The following is a 21,544-nucleotide window of genomic DNA, read 5'->3' as shown; positions in this document are numbered from 1 at the left end:
CTTTTTTCTTCCAGGAAGCCAAAGGGGCGGGACATACACACCCCGCCATAGAGAGCCGGCGTTGCCTGACGTCGCGGCGTTCCATTGGACGAGGCTCTTCGGGTTCCGAGCGTCTTCGGCTCGACGGCTGACCGGACCCGAAGGTTGCCGCTGCTGCTGTTGCAGCCGCTGCGGAGATGCGGCGGGGAAGGTGAGCGTTTCGACCTCGGTTCCTTCTTCCCGGTGTGTGTTTGTGAGTTTGTGTGTCTTTGTTGTAGGGTGGGGGGTCTTTAGTTCCCCCCCTTTCTCGGGTCCGCTTTGTCCCACGTGACCCCGCCAGCTTTTCCCTCTTTTTGTCTGTGCTTGCACGTGTGAACGGTGTACACGGGGAAAAGAAAGCGGGGTTTTTATTTTATTTTTAAAGTTATATTTATTGAATTTCGCAAGTTAACAAAAATATACACATCGCAGTAATTTTTTTGCAGATCTTTACCCGTTGCCTTATATTTATTTTATGACAGTTTTGTAGTGTATTTCACACTTGAACATCTTTTTTATATACCTTAACACGTTATTTATTTTATGTATTTATCCATTTTTCTACGCCTTTACACATTGTATAGCTGGACCTTATTTTCTATTCTCTCTATCCATTTGTACCAGTTGTCCCACTTTTCATAGTATTCTGAATCACTTCCCTTGATTTCATAGTCATTTATTCAAATTTTATTTTATTTCACTTTTAAAGTTATATTTATTGAATTTTGCTAGTTAAAAATCTAAAAAAAATTTAGATCGCAATTTTTTCAAGATCTTTACCCATTCATTGCCTTATATTTCTTCTCTTACAGTTTTATATACAGTGTGTTTCACACTTATATATATATATATATATATATATATATATATATATATATATATATATATATATATATATCAGTTTTTATACCCTTAGCCTGTTATTTGTTTCACACACGCACGCACGCACGCACGCACATACATACATACATACATACATACATATATATATATATATATATATATATATATATATATATATATATATGTGTGTTATTCCAGGTCTCCTAGTATTCCGAATCTACTTATTCCCTTGATTCCCATAGTCATTTTAGGGAATTTTATTTTATTTCATTTTTAAAGTTATATTTATTGAATTTTGCAAGTTAAAAATCTATACCTCGCAATTTTTTAATAGATCTTTACCCATTGCCTTATATTCCTTCTATTACAGTCTTATATACAGTGTGTTTCACACACACACATATATATATCAGTTTTTATACCCTTAGCCTGTTATTTGTTTCATGTTTTATGTATTTATCCATTTTTGATAGACCTTATTTCTATTTGTACCAGTTATTCCACATCTCCTAGTATTCTGAATCGACTTATTCCCTTGATTTCCATAGTCGTTTTAGGGGATTTTATTTTATTATTTATATTTATTGAATTTTGCAAGTTAAAAATATATATGCGACGCAATATATATTTTTATTTACCCGTTTCCTTCTATTTCTTGTACTACAGTTTTATATACGGTGTGTTTCACACTTATCAATCAGTTTTTATACCCCTTAGCCTGTTATTTGTTTCATGTGTTATGTATTTATGTTTATGTGCCCTTACACATTGTATCACAATATCTTATTTCTATTTGTACCAGTTCTTCCACGTCTCCTGGTATTCCGAATCTACTTATTTCCTTGATTTCCGTAGTCATTTTAGGGGATTTTATTTCATTATTTTATTTTTAAAGTTATGTTTATTAAATTTTGCAAGTTATATATATATATATGCGTCACAATAATTTATTTACAGATCTTTAACCATTGCCTTCTATTTCTTGCATTACAGTTTTATATACGGTGTGTTTCACACTTATCAATCAGTTTTTGTATACCTTAATACGTTACTTGTTTCATGTGTTATGTATTTATCCATGTTTACGTGCCCTTACACATTGTATCACTATATCTTATTTCTATTTGTACCAGTTATTCCACGTCTCCTGGTATTCTGAATCACTTACTCCCTTGATTTCCATAGTCGCTTTAGGGAATTTTATTTTATTTTTATTTTATTTTGCCCTCCTGCTTTTTTCGAAGCAGAGTTGGAACTCCGGTGGGGCAAAAGAAGTAGCACACCAAATAGTTATTTCCAAGTCATTGAAAAAGTCATTTTTTTAAAAACAAAAAGCTGTCCGGGGTTTTGAACTTGTGCCTGGGGCTTAATGTGGGAATGTGGTGCAGGTATTGCAAGAGACCAAAGGGTTTTGGATTTTTTTGGCACCTTGGAAGACCTGAGAGAGAGTGGGGTTTGCACATAGTTGCAGTTGCTTGGGCTGGTAAATTTTTTTTCTGTAGGACCTGTCAAGTCAAATCTTCCTTTTATTTATTTACTATTATTTATTTAGTTGATTAATATTAATTAAGCAAGTAGGATGCTTGGCTGCATAGCTAGAGGTATAACAAACAGGAAGAGGGAGATTATGATCCCGCTATATAGAGTGCTGGTGAAACCACATTTGGAATACTGTGTTCAGGTCTGGAGACCTCACCTACAAAAAGATATTGACAAAATTGAACGGGTCTGAAGACGGGCTACAAGAATGGTGGAAGGTCTTAAGCATCAAACGTATCAGGAAAGACTTCATGAACTCCATCTGTATAGTCTGGAGGACAGAAGGGAAAGGGGGGACATGATCGAAACATTTAAATATGTTAAAGGGTTAAATAAGGTCCAGGAGGGAAGTGTTTTTAATAGGAAAGTGAACCCAAGAACAAGGGGACACAATCTGAAGTTAGTTGGGGGAAAGATCAAAAGCCACGTGAGAAAATATTATTTCACTGAAAGAGTAGTAGATCCTTGGAACAAACTTCCAGCAGACGTGGTAGATAAATCCACAGTAACTGAATTTAAACATGCCTGGGATAAACATATATCCATTGTAAGATAAAATACAGGAAATAGTATAAGGGTAGACTAGATGGACTATGAGGTCTTTTTCTGCGGTCAGACTTCTATGTTTCTATGAATGAATGAATGATGAAGTAAAATAAATAAATTTGTATGCCGCCCATCTTTAGTCGGCTCACAACAATAGGTAAGAAAGTGAGGACAAATAAAGGGAAATATTTCTTCACCCAGAAAGTCTTTGGTTGATGGACTTCACTTCCAGAAGAGGTTGTGACAGCTGTCAGCCTGGATAGCTTCAAGGCAGGATTAGACAGATTCGTGGATGCCAAGGGTATTGAGGGTGGTTATTGAAATAAATGTCCATGTGCCGCCTCCATGTTGGTTGAGGCAGGCAGGATTCCCTTGGGTACCATTTGTTGGGGGTCAAGGGAAAGGGAGGGTTTTGCCTTCTCCTTCTGCTCAAGATCCCCATGGACAATTGGGGGGCCACTGTGGGACACAGAATGCTGGACTCAATGGGCTTTGACCCGATTCAGCATGGCTCTTCTTAGGTTCTTATGGTGCAGAAGCACCCCAAAATCTTAGAACGACGATAAATTAGGAAAAGAATATTAAAGAATCTGCAGCTCCTAATATACTGGTCGTTGCTTATTACCATGGAAATTCTTCCCCACGATGCTTTTAAAAGGGTATTTTCTTTCAGTTGTCGTTGTCATTTTGAAAGTAGAAAAAGCTGACACATTTCCCCAAATAGCTCTTGACAGATGTAATCAGATGAAATAACCTTTATCATCATTTTTTTTCTCTGGACACACTGTCACATGTTAAAAAATGAAATTCTTTTGATGGATGGATGGATCCCCAAAGTAATAAGAAATCCCCTAAAATAAGGCCAAGCACTCTATCTTACCCTATCTTATCTATTTATCATCTATCTTTCTATCTATCTATCTATCTATCTATCTATCTATCTATCTATCTATTTATCTATCTCTATCTTATCTATTTATCATCTCTTTCTTTCCCTCTGTCTATCTATCAATCTATCTATCCATCCATCCATCTATCTATTTAGTCTTATCAATCCATCCATCCATCTATCTTTCGATCTATCGATCTATCTATCCCTATCTTATCTATTTATCATCTTTCTTTCTCTCTCTCTCTCTCTCTCTCTCTCTCTCTCTCTACCTTATCTATCATCTCTCCCTCTCTCTCTCTCTCTCTCTCTTTATCTATCTATCTATCTATCTATCTATCTCTACCTTATCTATTTATCATCTTTTTCTTTCTCTCTCTCTCTCTCTCTCTCTCTCTGTCTATCTATCTATTGATCAATCTATCTGTCCCTATCTTATCTATTTATCATCTATCTATCTATCTATCTATCTATCTATCTAATCTTATCTATTTATTTGGTCTTAACAATCCATCCATCCATCCATCCATCCTATTTCTCTCAAAATAAGACATCCCCTTATAATAATAAGCCCAATTGGGCTTTTGGGTGTGGGGGCAATAAGTCCAAGGGCTTATTTCAGGATTCAAAAAAAATTAAGACAGAGTCCTGTTTTCATGGAAACATGTTATATATCTACATATGTGCGTGTACACCTTTCCCTCCCTCCTTCTCTCTGTCTCTTTCTCTCTTCTCCCCCGAATATATCTCAGAAAAAAGTCTTGAGTGTTAACAAGGTTGAAACTACATGGTATAAAGCTATTACACAATCTAGTTGCTCTGCTTTGGATACCACCCAAAAGGTAACAAAGGAAACCAATCAAGGAGAGGATGTGTTACGTCCACAACAATACTGTGGAAACTGGTCAATATTGCGGAAACTGGTTTATATGCCATGTCCTGGACCGAAGGAAGCAAACTCCCAATAATATATAATTGTGGTCCATTTGCGCGGAGGTGTTTGCTTGCCCTCAAGTTAAGACACACCTTCACCCATTACACCTCCATCGCCCATCCAGAACTGCAAAATTTAAGGATCAAGCCAAATCATTCCTTAAATACTGGAATCTCAAATTTTGGTGAATGGCCCGTTCACAGGTTGTCATGATTAGGAAAAGAAGGAAATAAAAAAACAAATGAGGTTCTCTAGAAGTTGCTTTCCTCGGGGGTTTTTTTCATTTCAAAAGGCGATTTGGCAGTTGCTGATAGGGTGCCTTGCTTAGAGGTGCAGATTAGATTAGAGAGGCAGGTAAACTGCAGAACAGGTTTGTCTTTGGCATTAGGGAAAAAAACAATGAAAAGTCAATATATCCTGCACAGTTCACACTTTGAGTACATTGCAACATCAGGGCTGTATAAGTTGGCATTGGGTTTTTTTTCACTTCTGTAACTGTTGCATTTACCATATAAGACACACTGGAGTATAAGATGCATGGGTGGGAATCTACCTACCAGGTATTTATCTATTGCATGAATTCCAGCGACCAGTTAGGTCCCACAGAGTGGGCCTTCTCCGGGTCCTGTCAACCAAACAATGTCGTTTGGCGAGACCCAGGGGAAGAGCCTTCTCTGTGGTGGCCCCGGCCCTCTGGAACGAACTCCCCCCAGAGATTAGAATTGCCCCCACCCTCCTTGCCTTTCATAAGCTGCTTAAAACCCACCTCTGCCGCCAGGCATGGGGGAATTGAGATACACTCTCCCCCTAGGCCTTTAAAATTTAATGCATGGTATGTCTGTACGTATGATTGGTTTTTATATAATGGGTTTCAACTGTTTTTTAGTATTGGATTATACTGTTTTGTTACTGTTGTTAGCCGCCCCGAGTCTGTGGAGAGGGGCGGCATGCAAATCCAATAAATAATAATAAAAATAATAATAATAATGTCTGATCAGCTTCAGCACATTTTATCCCCTGGTTAGGGCTGAAAAGAAAATATCATCTTTGGAGTAGCAATGAAAACAACCCTGCAAAGATTTAGAGCTGGGTGGAAAAAACATTCTTTGGAGAGAGTAGCAATGAAAAAACCCTGCAAGCTGGGAAAGATCCTTTGCACTGGGCTGCAAAAAAACCTATTTGTTTATTTATGTATCTCTCTCTCTATCATTCTCTCTCTCTCCCCCTATCTATCTATCTCATCTATCTATCATTAGTCTATCTATTCATGTATCTCTATATCTATCTAGCTATCTCTCTATGTATCTATAGCTATCTATCATCAGTTTATCTATTTGTTTATTTATGTATCTCTCTCTCTATCATTCTCTCTCTCTCTCCCCCCTATCTATCTATCTCATCTATCTATCATTAGTCTATCTATTTATGTATCTCTATATCTATCTAGCTATCTCTATGTATCTATAGCTACCTATCATCAGTTTATCTATTTGTTTATTTATGTATCTCTCTATCATTCTCTCTCTCTCTCCCCCCTATCTATCTATCTCATCTATCTATCATTAGTCTATCTATTTATGTATCTCTATATCTATCTAGCTATCTCTATGTATCTATAGCTATCTATCATCAGTTTATCTATTTGTTTATTTATGTATCTCTCTCTCTATCATTCTCTCTCTCTCTCCCCCCTATCTATCTATCTCATCTATCTATCATTAGTCTATCTATTCATGTATCTCTATATCTATCTAGCTATCTCTCTATGTATCTATAGCTACCTATCATCAGTTTATCTATTTGTTTATTTATGTGCCTCTCTCTCTATCATTCTCTCTCTCTCTCCCCCTATCTATCTATCTCATCTATCTATCATTAGTCTATCTATTTATGTATCTCTATATCTATCTAGCTATCTCTATGTATCTATAGCTATCTATCATCAGTTTATCTATTTGTTTATTTATGTATCTCTCTCTCTATCATTCTCTCTCTCTCTCCCCCCTATCTATCTATCTCATCTATCTATCATTAGTCTATCTATTCATGTATCTCTATATCTATCTAGCTATCTCTATGTATCTATAGCTACCTATCATCAGTTTATCTATTTGTTTATTTATGTATCTCTCTCTCTATCATTCTCTCTCTCTCTCCCCCTATCTATCTATCTCATCTATCTATCATTAGTCTATCTATTTATGTATCTCTATATCTATCTAGCTATCTCTATGTATCTATAGCTACCTATCATCAGTTTATCTATTTGTTTATTTATGTGCCTCTCTCTCTATCATTCTCTCTCTCTCTCCCCCTATCTATCTATCTCAGGGACCGCCTTCTGCTGCACAAATCCCAGCCACCAGTTAGGTCCCACAGAGTGGGCCTTCTCCAGGTCCCGTCAACTAAACAATGTCGTTTGGCGGGACCCAGGGGAAGAGCCTTCTCTGTGGCAGCCCCGGCCCTTTGGAACCAACTCCCCCCAGAGATTAGAATTGCCCCCACCCTCCTTGCCTTTCGTAAGCTTCTTAAAACCCACCTCTGCCATCAGGCATGGGGGAACTGAGATATTCTTTCCCCCTAGGCCTTACAATTTACGCATAGTATGTTTGTATGTATGATTGGTTTTATAATAAAGGGTTTTTTAGTTGTTTAGTATTGGATTGTTACATGCTGTTTTTTTTTGTCACTGTTGTTAGCCGCCCTGGGTCTGCAGAGAGGGGCGGCATACAAATCCAATAAATAAATAAATAAATCTAGCTAGCTATCCCTACCCACCTATCTTTCTCTTTCTGTCTCTGTCTCTCTCTCTCTCTCTCTTCCCCCTCCCTCTTCAAGTTACAAGGAAACTACCCAACACTTTGAAAATGGACATGACAATTGTATATCAAGGCATCACATTCTGTTGTTTTAGAATAGGACGTGCCAAGTTAAAACCGGCCTTGTAAGTACATTTGGTTTCTTGCGTGGGCCGTCTGATCTCTGCTTGTGGCATGCTCCTTAACAAGTGGTTAGTGTATAAACCGTTCTGAGGTTACTTCTGAGTAATTCCCAGCAGGGTGACTTGGACGTCTCATAATTGATTGACAGCCCCGTTGTAGCTTGACTGAAGGAAAGCTGAGATTTCCCGCCCCCCCCCCCCCCAAAAAAACCCTTCAAATTAATGGTCTATATCAGTGTTGGCAAACCTTTTTGGCACCAAGCGCATGCGTGCCGGGAACCGGAAGAGCAGCTGCCTGCCGCGCATGCACGCACTGGGGGAGATGATCTTCCGGTTTTTGGCATGCGCGCAAGCACAAAACCCAGCTGGCTAGCGCACATTTGTGCACCGGAAACTGAAAAAGCATTTCAGTCTCCCATCCTTCCAAGGTGGGTCAAATGAGGACCCAGATTTTGGGGGACAATGTGCTGATTCTGTAAACCGCTTAAGAGAGGGCTGTAAAAGCCCTGTGAAGCGGTATATAAGTCTAAATGCTATTGCTATTCCTTCCTTCCTTCCTTCCTTCCTTCCTTCCTTCCTTCCTTCCTTCCTTCCTTCCTTCCTTCCTTCCTTCCTTCCTTCCTTCCTTCCTTCCCAGCGTCACAAAGGCCCAGCCAGTTTCCTGCCATTCCCCCTTTAATCCAGACCATGTCGGGCTTTTCTGGGCTGCCAGAGGAGCCTTTCGGTGGCGCTTAAGGAGGCTTTGGCAGTCCAGAGCGAACAAAGCATTTTCCTTTCTCTGGGTGATTGGACAGGGAATAAAACTCTGCCAGCACCCAGAGAAAAGAAACACTCCTTTCGCTCTGGGCAGCTGAAGAGTCACCACCGCGAAGGAAAGGCGCCAGCTACAAAGCGAGCAAGCGAGATGAGAGGTTAGCCCTTCAGCATGGGAAGGAAGAGGAAGCAGGTAGCAGCAGCAGCCAGTGTATGGGAGGCAGCCTCGCACCGGGTGTTTGAAGGCGCGTGCTCTTCCTTGCCGTCTCAGAGTCCCTCTTTTTTTCTTTTAGCATTAAAGTTTTGGATTTTTTTGATTCCCCTCACCTTCTTCCTTCGGCAGCGACTCTCCTCCTCCTCTTCTTCCTCCTCCTCCTCCCACCCAAATTCCGAGCTTTTATTTCTTTCCTAATGGGTTTGCACGCCTTATTTGCTTTTACATTGATTCCTATGGGAAAAATGGCTTCTACTTAAGAACCTGGTCACGGAACGAATGAAGTTCTTAAGTAGAGGTACCATTGTATATCTCTTTTTTTTTTTTCTTTCTTCAGAACCTCTATCCAAAACCCGGTCAGACTCCTCCTCCTCCTTTGGTAACGCAGAAGAAACAGAGAATCAAGGTAACGTTTGAATCGTTGTGTGTGCCTGCGCCCACGCACACTTGCACACACAAAAGTGGGTATCACATACTGTAACAACCTGTTCGCCTAACCCCGGAAATGTGAGTGTGCGTAATATCCATGCATACATGCACCAGAAAAAAACCCGGCCCTTCGCTCATGCGCACCTTCCGTGCATGCATGGGGCGTCAAAAACACCGCGAAATAACATAGGATTGCTCCCGGGCAACTACTGATTTGGGCAACTGGTGGCAGACCAACAGTCACATACACACACATGCACATACATATATATATATTCACATATAAACAGATACAGTGGTACCTCAAGATACGAACCCCTCGTCTTACGAACAACTTGTGATACGAACCCGGGGTTCGGAAAAATTTTGCCTCTTCTTACGAACTTTTTTCGAGTTATGAACCGGCGTTCGGAGACTGCTGGGAAGCCACGCGGCTGTTTTAAAAGGTAACAGCCGGGCGGCGGGGCTTCCCAGAAGCCTCCCGAACGCCGGTTCGTAACTCGAACAAAGTTCGTAAGAAGAGGCAAAATTTTGCTGAACCCCGGGTTCGGTTCGGGAGGTTGCTGGGAAGCTCCCCAGGCCGACTGCGACCTTTTAAAACAGCCGCGCCGCTTCGCAGCTGTCTCCCGAAGCCGAACGAGGAAGTTCGGCTTTAGCGTTCGGCTTCAGGAGACAGCTGCGAAGCGGCGCGGGTGTTTTAAAAGGTCGCAGCCGGCCTGGGGGGCTTGCCAGCACCCCCCCGAACCCGGGTTCGGGGGGGTGCTGGGAAGCCCCCCAGGCCGGCTGTCACCTTTTAAAACAGCCGTGCGGCTTCCCAGCAGTCGCCGAAAGCCGTTTTTTTGCGGGGGGTTTTTTGGTTGCACGGATTAATTGACTTTACATTGTTTCCTATGGGAAACAATGTTTCGTCTTACGAACCTTTCGTCTTACGAACCTCCTCCTTGCACCAATTAAGTTCGTATCATGAGGTATTACTGTATACAGTGATACCTCGTCTTACAAACGCCTCGTCATACAAACTTTTCGAGATACAAACCCGGGGTTTCAGATTTTTTTGCCTCTTCTTCCAAACTATTTTCACCTTACAAACCCACTGCCGCCACTGGGATGCCCCGCCTCCGGACTTCTGTTGCCAGCGAAGCACACGTTTTTGCGCTGCTGGGATTACCCTGAGGCTCCCCTCCATGGGAAACCCTACCTCCGGACTTCCGTGTTTTTGCGATGCTGCAGGGGAATCCCACCAGCACAAAAACGGGCGCTTCGCTGGCAACGGAAGTTCAGAGGTGGGGTTTCCCAGCAAGAGGAGCCTCAGTGAAATCGCAGCATTGCAAAAACACAGAACACAAGAGGTGGGGTTTCGAGGACTTCCGTGTTTTTGCGATGCTGCAATTTCGCTGAGGCTCCCCTCACTGGGAAACCCCACCTCCGGACTTCCGTTGCCAGCGAAGCACCCATTTTTCCGCTGCTAGGATTCCCCTGTAGCATTACAAAAACACTGAAGTCCAGAGGTGGGGTTTCCCATGGAGGGGAGCCTCGGGAATCCCAGCAGCGCAAAAATGGGCGCTTCGGCTGGCAAAAGGGGTGAGTATTGGGCTTGCACGCATTAATCGCTTTTCCATTGATTCCTATGGGAAACATTGTTTCGTCTTACAAACTTTTCACCTTACAAACCTCGTCCCGGAACCAATTAAGTTCATAAGACGAGGTATCACCGTACACATATCTATACATACATATGCATGTACATGTATGTGTGTGCGCGCGAATGTATATGTAATCTATATGTATCACATGTTTTTGCTGAATTTTTTAAAATTAAGGAAGGCTAGGATAGCGCTATTTGGCCTTGTTCTGGCCTCATCTATATCTATCTATCTTATCTATATACATACATATACAAACTCACGCACATACACATGTATACACATACACAAACACGTGTATGTGTGTGTATCATCTTCAGGCATGTCCTGGGCTTTGCGCTGTTGCGAACAGTTGTTGTTTGCAACAGCTCAAAGCCCAGGACACGCCTGATGATGACAAGTGTGATCTTTATTTATTATTATTATTATTATTATTATTTATTAGATTTGTATGCCGCCCCTTTCCGTAGACTCGGGGCGGCTTACAGCTTGTCAAAACGTCGCAGAAAAACCCTTGATATACGGGGGGCAAAAAGCTGAACACACCAAATACATATACCTATACCCATGAAAATCTACAAACACACACACACACAAACACATACCCGTGGTTTTGTTTCAGACCTGTGCTTTCATGAGTGAAATTGTCTTGTGTTTTAATGGGGTTGGCTTACCAGCGAAATTTCAAATAAAGGGCTTTTAAAGCACAGCTTGGTATCCGTAAATGGAAAAAAAGCCGAAAGGGAATTTGCATAATTCATGGCCCAAGTTACAAAAAAGGAAAAGAGAGAGCGAGAAAGACTATCTTCAATCCAAATAATGTTATTCTCCGTGGGATCCTTTTTTTAAAAAAAAGGCTTTATTGCAAACGGAGATTGTAGAAATCATTTATATCCATGTTCTGGTCAAGTTATCATATTCTAGCCAGTGTCAGGGCTTGCTAAATCCATAGGGGATTATTTTACACATAGGTGTAGTGAGGCATGAGCATCTGCAAGAGAAAATGAGGAGATGGAGAAGGGGTGGTCACATTGCAAAGTACCCCCTCCCCCATCAATATCAAGAAGAATAGAATAGAATAGAATTCTTTATTGGCCAAGTGTGATTGGACACACAAGGAATTTGTCTTTGGTGCAGATGCTCTCAGTGTACCATAAAAGAAAATATAGATTTGTCAAGAATCATGTGGTACAACACTTAATGATTGTCATAGGGGTCAAATAAGCAATGAAAAAACAATATTAATAAAAATCTTAGGATACAAGCAACAAGTTATAGTCATACCGTCCTAAGTGGGAGGAAATGGGTGATAGGAATGATGAGAAAAAACTAGTAGTAATAGTAGTGCAGACTTAGTAAAAAGTCTGACAGTGTTTTTGTTTTTTAAATTTTTAAATATTTTATTTACAAATATACAATGAATACGTATAATTGCGATTGACAATGAAAACATTTCGAGTTACAGAAGACAATAATCATGTCGGATTATAGTCTAAACAATATACAGTGGTACCTCATCATACGAACGGAATCAATGTAAAAGCAAATAATGCGTGCAAATCCTTCAGGAAAATCCCAAACTTTAGAAGGGAGGTGAACAGAGGGCAGGGAGGAGCAGCTAAAGGGGGCGGGTGGAAGAAGCAAGGCTAGGCTAAAGGGTGAGTGGGAAGGAAGAAAGGCAAGGGGGGCGCCCCTCCCTTTTCTTTCTTCAAAAGACACCCTTTCAGTGCCTGTGCAAGCATGCAAAATCTTTACTCCTCCAAGCTGCCCCTCCCTTTTCTTTCTCCAAAAGACACCGTTTCAGTGCCTTTGCAAGCATGCAAAATCTTTACTCCTCCAAGCTGCCCCTCCCTTTTCTTTCTTAAAAAGACACCCTTTCAGTGCCTTTGCAAGCACCTTGTTCTCTGCAAAAAATTTCCTCCCACAAGCTGCCCCTCCCTCCTCCCTTTTCTTTCTTAAAAAGACACCCTTTCAGTGCCTTTGCAAGCACCTTGTTCTCTGCAAAAATTTTCCTCCCCCAAGCTGCCCCTCCCTCCTCCCTTTTCTTTCTTAAAAAGACACCCTTTCAGTGCCTTAAACACCGGGTTCGTATCTTGAAAAGTTCGTTAGAAGAGGCGTTCATAAGATGAGGCACCACTGTACTTTGACAATATACCAAGACAAATAAACCAAAACGTCGATAAACATACGAACATAGAAAAAGAAAAGAAAGAAAGGGAAAAAGAAGAATAAAAGGAAGAAAGGAGTGGGCGAGTGTACGGTAGTTCTGTATTGAGATTATGAACTAGATATATTTTCAGCTGCTCATTTCCTTATATCTAATATTTATAATTATAGATAAGTAAAAGAAAGCGTTGAATAAATCAAGGTAAAGAGGTTTTAAGAAAGCCAGTCCAATTTTAGAGTACATATCAATGCCTCTTGCATCTGTTGATAAAGAAGGAAAGATTTAATACCAGATTTGTGTCTGTTTGTATATATACAGTTCTTGTCATTTGTTAGGCAATCTGTTCTTTTTTTCCAACCAACGGTAGAAAGGATCCCAACAGTTATTAAATGAGGACTCTGACAGTGTTGAGGGGATTATTTGTTTAGCAGAGTGATGGCGTTCGGGGAAAAACTGTTCTTGTGTCTAGTTGTCTTGGTGTGCAGTGCTCTGTAGCGATGTTTTGAGGGTAGGAGTTGAAACAGTTCATGTCCAGGATGCGAGGGGTCAGTCAATATTTTCCCTGCTCTCTTTTTGACTCGTGCAGTCTACAGGTCCTTAATGGAAGGCAGGTTGGCAGCCGTTGTTTTTTCCGCAGTTCTGATTCTCCTCCGAAGTTGTGTCGGTCTTATTGGGTTGCAGAACCAAACCAGATAGTTATAGAGGTCAGATGACAGACTCAACGATTCCTCTGCAGAACTGGAAAAAAATCAACCTTAATTAATAAGGCTATGCAAAAAACTTGGGATTTAGAGTTATGGCGTGACCCTGTTCAGCTGCCGTGCTTTAAGGTGAATGTTCCTGGTTTTTGTCTCACTCAGTGACGCTCCTACGGAGGTCGTGTCTATATGAAGGAAAGGGCTGAGGGATCTGCTGAAGATGAGACGACTGAATCGGAAGAAGACTTTGAATTTAGTGAAGGAATTGGACGCTTTCCCAAAGATTCCAGAAAGCTACATAGAGACTTCAGCAAGCGGAGGAACAGGTAAAACCCTGGCGGTTTGTGCTTTGGAAATTCACCCAGTCCTCGACTTGAGAAACTTTGTTTAGCGACCATTCGGCACTGAAAATAAGTGACTCGGGGCCTTTTTTTTCCATACATGCACCATTGTCAAGCCGGTGCAGAGGTGTATATTCGGGTTTCTTCCCGTGTAGGATTTAGAGATTTCTGGCGACGTTTCGACGAGGTCCCACTCGTCATCTTCAGGCTGGTGTTTCTGTCCTTGTTCTAGGGCGAACACAGCGAGACCTGAGCTGCCTTCCCTCTATAAATACTGGTGGGTGGGTGTGGTTTGATGGCTCAGCAGCTGCCTGCTGTGTTGAAACTTCCTGGTGAGTCAGTGGGGTAACACTACAGCGAAAGAATAATCATGGAAGCCATCGAGATAGAACATCCCCAAAATATGAACAAGCAAGATGATACCTCCCGCCTACCAGACATCTGGAAACCAGCCCTCATTAACAAACGTATCCCAGCCATACAAACTGAAACCAGACTCAGAACACACATTGCAAAAACAACTAAGTAGCCTGCAAGCTCCAACTACTCAGGATATCACCCCCAATCCACAAACATTAACTAATCAGTTAAATCAACGACCCCAGGTGTTACCCCACTGACTCACCAGGAAGTTTCTACACAGCAGGCAATTGCTGAGCCATCAAACCACACCCACCCACCAGTATTTATAGAAGGAAGGCAGCTCAGGTCTCGCTGTGTTCGCCCTAGAACAAAGACAGAAGCACCAGCCTGAAGATGACGAGTGGGACCTCGTCGAAACGTCGCCAGAAATGTCTGAATCCTACATGGGAAGAAACCCGAAAATGCCAAGACCGTCATACCTGTACCCGTGAAAATCTACGAAAACATATATGTGTGTGTGTGTGTGTATATATATATATATATATATATATATATATATATATATATATATACACACACACACACACACACACACACACACAAACATAACAATGACAAACAAAACAAAGGAAAAAAACATAAAACATAGGGTTTCGCCATCACGGACTTAGTCTATTATAGTTTAAAATGTATAGCTTCCCCCAATCATTGCCATTTTTACCTCATTATGTTCTTCTTTTTGGTATATATATATATTATTTTTCTCCAACAAAATAAAAACGGTACGTAATTACAAACACTAAAACAATGCTTATAGTAAAACATATATAATTTTTTTTCTTTTTCTGATAATCATTTAATGGAGGCTCTCGTCTTTCTTCCCTTAAGAAAACATTCTATAGAACTTATAGAATAGAATAGAATAGAATAGAAATGGACTAGAAAGGATAGAATAGAATTTATAGAATAGAATAGAAATGGACTAGAAATAGAATAGGATAGAATAGAATAGAAATGTAGAATAGAATAGAATTTATAGAATAGAATAGAAATGGACTAGAAAGGATAGAATAGAATTTATAGAATAGAATAGAAATGTAGAATAGAATAGAATTTATAGAATAGAATAGAATAGAAATGGACTAGAAATAGAATAAAATAGAATTCTTTATTGGCCAAATGTGTTTGGACACACAAGGAATTTGTCTTGGTGCAGATGCTCTCAGTGTACATAAAAGACAAGATACATTTGTCAAGAATCATGGGATACAACACTAAATCATAGATAATCAATATAAACAGTGTCGAACTCTTTTATACAAATCTTAATGCAAACTTTCTCCATTAAACTTAATCCAGTATCAACTTATCATATACTTAATAGACATCCTGTTCTTCTTTCTCCCCCCTCCCCCCCAGTTTCTCTAATAGCTTTTACCACCATGGCGCTCTTAACCATCATGGAGTTTACGGTTTATCGAGACACCTGGATGAAATATGAATATGAAGTGGACAAGGATTATATTAGGTAAGGCTTTGTGCCCTTAATTACTTTAAAAAAAACCCTTACATCGATAGTATGGGATTTAATTTGTTTTTGTTTTTAAACAATTTCAATGCCTTTAAGGACCACGGTTGCAAAATTCTTGCCTTAATTCTGGAGGTCTGGATGATAACAGGAGCCACCAGGTGGTTAAGAAAAACAAAAACAAAATGATTATGGGTCTTCTGGGACATAAGGAAGACAGATGCTTGGCTACACCTTTGAAGGGGGAGGTAAGGTAGATCCAAGCAGATTTGTTTAGGAACAAAACTGCTAAGAGCGGATATTTGCCGTACAGTCGAGCTTCTTAAAATCGAGAAAGCTTTATTATCCCAGAAGCCCATTAGAGAGATTTAGTGAAAGGAAAAGGAGTTAGTTTACTCTATCTCAGAAATGCTTCTATATACAGTAATATCTCGTCTTACGAACCTAATTGGTTCCCAGGGGAGGTTCGTAAGATGAAAAGTTCGTAAGAGGAAACATTGTTTCCCATAGGAAACAATGTAAAATGAATTAATCCGTGCAACGAAAAAAAACCCTGAAAAAAACGCCGCCGCCCGGCTGTCACCTTTTGAAACAGCCGGGCGCTTCTCAGCATTCTCCCAATGCCGAACCCGGAAGTTCGGCAAAAGTTTGGGTTCGGGAGGCCGCCGAGAAGCCCCGCCGCCCGGCTGTCACCTTTTGAAACAGCCAGGGGGCTTCTCGGCGGCCTCCCGAACGCCGAACCCGGAAGTCTTTGGAGAGGGGCGGCATACAAGTCCAACAAATAAATAAGTTCGTAAGACGGAAAAAGTTCGTAAGAAGAGGCAAAAATTTTCCGAACCCTGGGTTCATATCTTGGGTTGTTCGTATGGCGAGGGGTTCGTATCATGAGGTACCACTGTACTGCTCAAAAAAATAAAGGGAACCCTCAAATAACACATCCTAGATCTGAATGAATGAAATATTCTCACTGAATATTTCATTTGCACAACTATTCCCTTTGTACAACAGCAGGTGAAATTGACTGTCAATCAGTGTTGCTTCCTAAGAGGACAGTTTGATTTCACAGAAGTTCGATTTACTTGAAGTTATACAGTGATCCCCCGGGTATTGCGCTCCCGATGATTGCGAAACGGCTATATGGCGATTTTTGAACCCGGAAGTAAAACCACCATCTGTGCATGCGTGCCCTTTTTTTCTATGGGCACGTATGCGTAGATGGCGCCGGGCAGATCAGCTGCTGGGCGGCTTCCCTGGGTCTTCCCCCTCTTGCTGGCGGGAGGGCGAGCAGCGGGCATCAGCAAGGAGTTTCCCCACCGCCCACGCAAACTCCTCGCTGCCGCCCGCCCTTCGCCCGCCCACACCGTTCATTCTCGCCGCGTTTTAAACGTTTTAAAACACCCGCGCGACTTTCCAATGAGTCCCGAAGACAAACGTCAAACTTCCGCGTTTGTCTTCGGGACTCATTGGAAAGTCGCGCGGGTGTTTTAAAACGTCCCCGCCGACATGGGGGGGCTCGCTAGCACCCCCCCCGAACCCCCAACCCGGGTTAGGGGGTGCTAGCGAGCCCCCCATGTCGGCGGGGACGTTTTAAAACACCCGCGCCGCCCCCAATCTTCGGCTAGCGCTGCGGAAGTAAAAACACCATCTGCACATGCGCAGATGGTGTTTTTACTTCCGCAGCGCTACTTCGCGAAAACCTGCTCGTTGCGGGGGGTCCCGGAACGGAACCCTCGCAACGAGCGGGGGATCACTGTATTCTGTTTTTTTAAGTGTTCCCTTTATTTTTTTTGAGCAGTGTATATGCCTTATCCTCCTGTTTATCAGTGAGTACAAATAAAATAAAAAATAATAAAATATAAATTAAAGGTACATCGAGGAGGATTTATGTTATGTTATGTTATTTTATATTTTATTATTTTATTTCCACCTTTTTCATTTTTTGCAAATAACTCAAGGCATGGAACATATCCAACCCACCTTTCTCCCCCTAATTCTTAGAATAGAAATAGGAATAGAATAGACAGGACAGAACAGAATTCTTAGAATAGAAATAGAATAGACAGAACAGAACAGAATTCTTAAGAATAGAATAGAATAGACAGAACAGAACAGAATTCTTAGAATAGAAATAGAATAGACAGAACAGAACAGAATTCTTAAGAATAGAATAGAATAGAAATAGAGTAGAATAGAACAGTACAGAATTCTTAGAATGGAAATAGGAATAGAACAGAACAGAACAGAATTCTTAGAATAGGAATAGAATAGAACAGAATAGAACAGAATTCTTAGAATAGGAATAGAATAGAACAGAATAGAACAGAATTCTTAGAATAGAATAGAAATAGAGTAGAATAGAACAGGACAGAATTCTTAGAATAGGAATAGAATAGAATAGAACAGGACAGAATTCTTAGAATAGAAATAGGAATAGAATAGACAGAACAGGACAGAATTCTTAGAATGGAAATAGGAATAAAATAGACAGAACAGGACAGAATTCTTAGAATAGGAATAGAATAGAACAGAATAGAACAGAATTCTTAGAATAGAATAGAAATAGAGTAGAATAGAACAGGACAGAATTCTTAGAATAGAAATAGGAATAGAATAGACAGAACAGAAGAGAAGAGAATTCTTAGAATAGGAATAGAACAGAACAGAATAGAAATAAGAACAGAATAGAACAGGACAGAATTCTTAGACTAAAATAGGAATAGAAGAGAACAGAACAGAATTCTTAGAATAGAATAGGAATAGAATATAACAGAATTCTTAGAAAAGAATAGAATCAGAACAGAACAAAATATGGAAAGAATAGAGAACAGAACAGAATTCTTAGAATAGGAACAGAATAGAATAAATACCTTATTGCCACTTTGAATATACACTAATTGGCACACATTCAAATGAAATGACATTGCCTACAGCTCTCAAAGGGTCCCCACCTCTTAATACGCACATAAACACGACAAGATTATCGAAACCCCCCGGCGGCCTTTGTTGCCAAAATTTATCTTTATATTCACTCTGCGAATTTTCCCTATCAAGAAGTGAATCCTGCTCCCAATATTTCTTGGCCCGCTTTTCATCTTTCAAGCTGGGAGTTTTACATGCATTTCCTGATCTCACGCTGGTGTGCGGTACACCCGCCTTTGGGGCACCGAAAACATTTTGCCGTCTCTGCTGGAAGCCGATGTGTTGCTGTTTTTTCCCCTTAAACACTTTTGGAACAGTTGTTTGTTTGGATTGCTTTGTGTTGTTGTCATGGAGATAAATAAGCCAGTTCTGCCTCCAAACCCAGAAAACACCCGCCAGGCAGCGCTTGCAAATTTCAAGATACGGCAATCGTGGGTAAGAGGCGGTAGGGAAAAGCATTATTTGTATTGAGTTTTCTCTTCTCCCGCCTTGAGTTAAAACATGATTACGCTTCCTTCATCCCCATGTTGCCTCCAAGGTCATAAATGTTTGGATTCGCGCTCTTGGAAAATACTTTGGCGTTTCTTCAATAGAGCACAGCAGGGCGTCACACAATTATTTTATCAGTGTTTCTTTTTTTTCTTTTTTTTTAAAGGCACAGCATAGAAACATAGAAGATTGACAGCAGGAAAAACCTCATGGTCCATCTAGTCTGCCCTTATATTATTTCCTGTGTTTTATCTTAGGATGGATATATAGAAACATAGAAACAGAAAAAGACCTCATGATCCATCTAGTCTGCCCTTATATTATTTCCTGTGTTTTATCTTACAATGGATATATAGAAACATAGAAACAGAAAAAGACCTCATGATCCATCTAGTCTGCCCTTATACTATTTCCTGTATTTTATCTTAGGATGGATATATGTTTATCCCAGGCATGTTTAAATTCAGCTACTGTGGATTTACCAACCACGTCTGCTGGAAGTTTGTTCCAAGGATCTACTACTCTTCCAGTCAAATAATATTTTCTCATGTTGCTTCTGATCTTTCCCCCAACTAACTTCAGATTGTGTCCCCTTGTTCTTGTGTTCACTTTCCTATTAAAAACACTTCCCTCCTGGACCTTATTTAACCCTTTAACATATTTAAATGTTTCGATCATGTCCCCCCTTTTCCTTCTGTCCTCCAGACTATACAGATTGAGTTCATGAAGTCTTTCCTGATACGTTTTATGCTTAAGACCTTCCACCATTCTTGTAGCCCGTCTTTGGACCCGTTCAATTTTGTCCATATCTTTTTGTAGGTGAGGTCTCCAGAACTGAACACAGTATTATTCCAAATGTGGTCTCACCAGCGCTCTATATAAGGGGATCACAATCTCCCTCTTCCTGCTTGTTATATGTTTATCCCAGGCATGTTTAAATTCAGTTACTGTGGATTTATCCAACCACGTCTGCTGGAAGTTTGATCCAAGCATCTACTACTCTTTCCGTAAAATAATATTTTCTCACGTTGCTTCTGATCTTTCCCCCAACTAACCTCAGATTATGCCCTCTTGTTCTTGTGTTCACTTTCCTATGAAGAACACTTCCCCTCCTGAACCTTATTTAACCCTTTAACATATTTAAATTATAAAGCCCTTCATGGCATCGGACCAGAATATCTCCGTGACCGCCTTCTGCGGCACGAATCCCAGCGACCAGTTAGGTCCCACAGAGTTGGCCTTCTCTGGGTCCCGGTCGACTAAACAATGTCGTCTGGCGGGACCCAGGGGAAGAGCCTTCTCTGTGGCGGCCCCGACCCTCTGGAACCAACTCCCCCCCCCCGGAATATTAGAATTTCCCCCACCCTCCTTACCTTTCGCAAACTCCTCAAAACCCACCTCTGCATGGTATGTTTTGCTTTTTAAATAAGGGAGTCCCCGTTTCGGCGGATTCATAAGGCGAAAAAATTTCGTAAGAAGAGGCAAAAAAAATTCCGAACCCCGGGTTTGTATCTTGAAAAATTCGTATGACGAGGGGTTCGTATCACGAGGTACTACTGTATACTGTGTTTTTCAGTTATAAATCTTTCTTTAGGTGGAAATGTAAGGTGTAAAGTTCCTTGCTTTACTTTGAATGCTGTATCCAGTTTTGGTCGTCATCATATTAAAAAAAAAAGATGTTGAGACTCTAGAAAGAGTGCAGAGAAGAGCGACAAAGATGATTAGGGGACTGGAGGCTAAAATATATGAAGAACTATTGCAGAAACTGGGCACGGCTAGTTTAATGAAAAGAAGGACCAGGGGAGATAGCAGCCTTCCAATATCTCAGGGGTTGCCCCAAAGAAGGAGTCAAGCTATGCTCCAAAGCACCTAAGGATAGAACAAGAAGCAATGGGTGGAAACTAATCAAGGAGAGAAGCAGCTTAGAACTTAGGAGAAATTTCCTGACAGTCAGAACAATTAATCCGTGGAACAGCTTGCCTCCAGAAGTTGTGAATGCCCCAACACTGGAAGTTTTTAAGAAGAGATTGGATAACCATTGGTCTGAATGGTGCAAGGCTTTCTGTGTGAGCAGGGGTTGGACTAGAAGACCTCCAAGGTCCCTTCCAACTCTGGTTTTCTATTCAATTTATTTTTCTCTCTCCGAATATAAACAAGTTCCAACAAGGGAATGGTTCACACTGAGGTTTCCACCTGGAGGCTCTTATCAAAGTTAGCTTCTGACTTTCTAATTGGCCTCTTAGGGGAAGACCTGATGCTATGTAATCTAATTAGATTCCCAACCTGTTGC

General features: G+C 40.8%; 1 protein-coding gene across 1 annotated transcript in view; it reads left to right on the top strand.

Annotated features, from left to right (window-relative positions):
• The window catches only part of ERGIC2 (ERGIC and golgi 2), a 50,424-nt gene continuing 28,880 nt past the window's right edge, over positions 1–21,544 (top strand). Inside the window, exons 1-4 of the mRNA XM_070755160.1 lie at positions 1–190; positions 9,015–9,083; positions 13,777–13,940; positions 15,738–15,846. Of these exons, the coding sequence (XP_070611261.1) occupies positions 13,835–13,940; positions 15,738–15,846 (215 nt within the window). The 5' untranslated portion in view covers positions 1–190; positions 9,015–9,083; positions 13,777–13,834. The remainder of the gene's footprint in view (positions 191–9,014; positions 9,084–13,776; positions 13,941–15,737; positions 15,847–21,544) is intronic.

Source organism: Erythrolamprus reginae, chromosome 6 (assembly GCF_031021105.1).
Source record: "Erythrolamprus reginae isolate rEryReg1 chromosome 6, rEryReg1.hap1, whole genome shotgun sequence".
NCBI lineage: Eukaryota > Metazoa > Chordata > Lepidosauria > Squamata > Dipsadidae > Erythrolamprus > Erythrolamprus reginae.
This window is presented reverse-complemented; position numbering and strand designations above follow the sequence as displayed.